Source organism: Vigna angularis, chromosome 9 (assembly GCF_016808095.1).
Source record: "Vigna angularis cultivar LongXiaoDou No.4 chromosome 9, ASM1680809v1, whole genome shotgun sequence".
In the NCBI taxonomy this organism is placed as follows: Eukaryota; Viridiplantae; Streptophyta; class Magnoliopsida; order Fabales; family Fabaceae; genus Vigna; species Vigna angularis.
Window position 1 is genome coordinate 818,401 of NC_068978.1, and position 4,024 is coordinate 822,424.

Below are 4,024 nucleotides of genomic sequence, written 5' to 3' on the forward strand. Positions count from 1 at the left end.
CCTGCACCTTATTCCTTATAGCCGCAGGATTGGTTTTAAATTTGTATAAGCAATATATCAGAGTTTCTTCTTAGTATATTCATATGCTGTTCTGATGGTCTATCAGTTCATTGTATTTGTGCACCATTTTCCCAACAAAAACAAGCCTCTGTTTGCTTTTTGGAGACTTAACTTCATTTTCCTTCCAAAGAAACTTTTTTTTTCTGATAGCTGAAAAGGTGAAATTATATCAATCAATGTGCAGTATCTAATATTGGGGAGAAGATGGAAAAAGCAATAACAGATCTGAAAAAATTGCCTAAGTGATTAACTGTGCTATATGCACAGTATATTGTGTAATAGATCGAACGGTTGACTATCCAGCAATGAAACGATTGATAAACTGATCAGTCAGACTACAAACAAGATTAGCTATTGTAATTAGGTTAACCTTAAGTGAGATTATTAGTGTATGGGCTGTAATTAAATCCGTCCTAGTCAGAAGTCCATCACGAAAGTCTATAAATACAGGTTTGATATTCAGGTAGTTGACTACTTTTATTACTCATTTATTGTCAAATTGTTCAGAACACTGACTTAAACGTCGGAGTGCTTTTGCATATGACACCTGATGAGATCGAAGAGTCCAAGGAGAATTAAGAACCAAACTATGATCCAAGCTAGGAGTTAGAAGATAATTTGTGTAAAAAGATTTATCGAAACACAGAGCAATGATAGCATCCTTAAAATCTATACAATTATTGGCCAAGTACATATGCAAGCACCTAAATTTAACCAGATCTGAATAAAACTGAGTTTAAGATGAAGTTTTTGGTTAAAAGTAATGTGAATCTCTTGTATGGAATCTATCCCAGTTAAATCTTATATAAGAAAAAGAGACATGTCATCCTTTAGCCTGAAGAGATGAAATGGTCCTCTTTGTACTGATAAACCAACTGCTGCTGAGTTTTGTGTTACTTATCTCCTTTTTGTATTCAAAATTACTGAATGATTTTGTATTTTTCATAAGATTTATTCAGTGTCAATTTGCAGTGTGGTGGTATAGAGAATAAAGGAATTTCCAGAGCAAGGACCAACGGTTGACACCTTCATGCAACTGACAGTCACTTCCAAATCATGCTGCTGCCAAAACTGAAAGCATTGTAGAAGGACAAGCACCATATATAGCAAAGCAAATTATAATGTCAGCCAACAGAAAATCATGCACGGTATGAATTTTTTTAAGTTATAGTGTAAAAGTTAACAACCTAAGTGACAAATTATGACACTGGACCAGCGTAAAAACTTTACAGGGTTAGCTTATGTATGCATGTGTCCTTGTATATACGGTTTAAATACTTTCTTTTTTTCAATTTTTCGAAATGTCTTTTACAAACAACTGTGAAAAATTAGAATCTAAAACGTACAATATCTCACTTTTATTTAAGTTTACAGAGACTAATTTTAATTTTGAGTACAAATATATCTTCATTATATACTCATTCCTTAAGAATAATATGCTCTTAAAGTTAAGCTTAAGTTATAGGTTGATAGTGACATCACAATCAATGAGCTAAGCATGTCATGGTTTGAAAATGAATGGTACTCAAGTTATTATATGTCAGTGGTCACTAACAGTCACAGTCACCAACATATGCCATTTACGTGCACGGTCCACTTGAGTAATAAGAGTGGAGAGAAGCATCTGAAAGTTCAGTCTGATCTTATCGTATTGTAAAGAAAACTGAAATGGCTATAACCAAATACAATAGCAGTTTCTGGTGTTAACCTTTTCATTTCCTATAATTGTATACTCTAAGTTGTATTATAATTATATGATGAGGACACTCGTGTTGTTAAAAGTTTCACCTAGAGATAACATCAATTTAAAATATATAAATGAGTATAAACTTTATTTTATAAACCAATTTATTGGAGTTGAATTAGACTTAAGTTACTTATTATTGGATTACTCTTTTGTATCCAGTTTCACGCTTGTATAAATAAGTCAAATTTAAAATATATAAGTTGTTTTAGATTTTAAAACAAAAATGTAATGTATTGATATTGATGTATTTTTAATGTTGAACATACTATAAGACAAAACATGCAGTAAAAAGTGTAGCTGGTAAAATAATATGATCTTCTGGTTTAATTTAATACTGTCTGTGGGGAAATCCTACCAAACCAAAATCACGTGTCCCTTTTGTGGAATGTAGCCTTGAATTACTGCATCATCACCCTGTGCTTTATAACTCGCCATGTCTTTCACATTCTCTGTCACAAATTCCATATCCTTCTTTATCTCTCTCTCTCTCTCAACATGGTGCAATCAAGGAAATTCAGAGGTGTAAGGCAACGCCATTGGGGCTCGTGGGTTTCTGAGATTCGTCACCCATTATTGTACTCTCATCAAACTCATCCATCTCACTAAGAATTTTCAATTATTTATTTCTTCCACTTCTCCAAAAGTATCGTTGTTTTTTCTCTTCTTTGTTTCCTTAATCATCATCATCCTTGTCCCTTAAGAGAGGTTTTAAATTGCAGCAAATGTTACAGACATGGTTTCTGTCAGAATCCATGACAATGCAAGAAACTGTCTCAATTGTAGCCACTACACGCTTGCACAGATTTCCATAAACTATCTGAATTAATTGAAATCGGTGGCATGAGTATCCGTGCATGTATTAATACATAACAGTGTGCATTGAATGTGAGAGTCTTATCAGTTTGCAATTTGTGGTGTTTGAATAGGAAAAGAAGGGTGTGGCTTGGGACATTCGAGACAGCCGAGGAAGCAGCAAGAGCATACGATGAAGCAGCCATTTTGATGAGTGGAAGAAACGCTAAAACAAACTTCCCAGTTGGTGAAAACCAGGTTTTGAATCACAGCACTTCCTCTTCTTCATCTTCCACCTCTACATTGTCTGCAGTTCTGAGTGCAAAGCTTAGGAAGTGCTGCAAATCTCCCTCACCTTCCCTCACTTGCCTGAGGCTTGACACTGAGAATTCCCACATAGGGGTGTGGCAGAAGAGAGCAGGCCCTCGTTCTGACTCTAACTGGATCATGATGGTTGAGTTGGAAAAAAAGAACAGCGAGGGTGATCATGATCATGATCATGATCAAGATCAAGATCAAGATCAAGGTCGTTCTTCTGATTCTGAAGTTCCTGTTGTTGTTGTTGATCATCATGCTCCAGAGAAGATAAAGCCTGAGGAAGGTAATGGATTAGATGAGGAGCAGAGAATGGCTCTGCAGATGATAGAGGAGCTTCTGAATAGGAATTGAGGTGTATAAACATCGTCATTCCAACTTTTCACTTAGTTTATTAGTCCCACATAGGAAAGGATAGTGAGAGTGGTTCTGCATTAATTTGGTGATGAGGAGTGGGGATGTTAAGTTTAATGTCTCTGGCTGTGAATGAATGTTTCCAACGAGTGTGTAACTACCTATTGCCTAGTTCTCTTTGAACTTCTTTTATGTATATGTAAAAACTATTCCTTGTTTTAAATATTTTTATAAATAAATGGTATGATAACACATTTTATATTCACTTCACACCGATTATTATTGAGAATCTAAATATAAATCCAAGCTTCATATTGATAAAAATAAGAAAACAGAACAGTTAAATATGAAAACTCAATCTGTCTTTTCAAAACTATTGTCCTAAAAAAAATTATTCTCTTAATAGGTTTTGTTCTTTGTCAAAAATATAATGAAATCGGTTTTCTATTCTTTCTTCGAATCTTACTAGTAAAAAAGATATTTATTTTTTAAAATATTCGATCTACTAAGGCAAAAAGAGAAGGGACTAGATTTATCTTGAGAGAAGAAGAGTAATAATAATGTTTATAATGTTAAAGCAGCAAAACTTCTTGTTTTGGAAGGTGAATCTATCAAACTTGACCAGCCATTAACAAGTAATTCTGATGTTGGTGAATTTGGTCAGATGCAAAAATAGTACTTCAAGATCCATTATGTTTTCACGGTCTCTTGTTCTTTTTGACATATGTTATTTTAACACAAATCTTTTTAATTCTT

At 33.9% G+C, this 4,024-nt stretch overlaps 1 protein-coding gene across 1 annotated transcript; it reads left to right on the forward strand.

Annotated features, from left to right (window-relative positions):
• The first annotated feature begins 2,230 nt into the window (after window positions 1-2,230).
• On the forward strand, window positions 2,231-3,538 carry LOC108320579 (ethylene-responsive transcription factor WIN1). The gene is made up of 2 exons (XM_052868808.1): window positions 2,231-2,382; window positions 2,734-3,538. The coding sequence occupies exons 1-2, from the start codon at window positions 2,303-2,305 to the stop codon at window positions 3,266-3,268; spliced, it is 615 nt and encodes a 204-aa protein (XP_052724768.1). The 5' UTR covers window positions 2,231-2,302; the 3' UTR covers window positions 3,269-3,538.
• Window positions 3,539-4,024: the final 486 nt, after the last annotated feature.

What these genes read in the sequence shown, in the direction of transcription:
- LOC108320579 (XM_052868808.1), top strand. Translation starts at nt 2,303, where the DNA reads ATGGTGCAATCAAGGAAATTCAGAGGTGTAAGGCAACGCCATTGGGGC. An exon ending in GAGATTCGTCACCCATTATT is followed by an intron (nt 2,383 to 2,733) that starts GTACTCTCATCA and finishes GTGTTTGAATAG; the next exon opens with GAAAAGAAGGGTGTGGCTTG.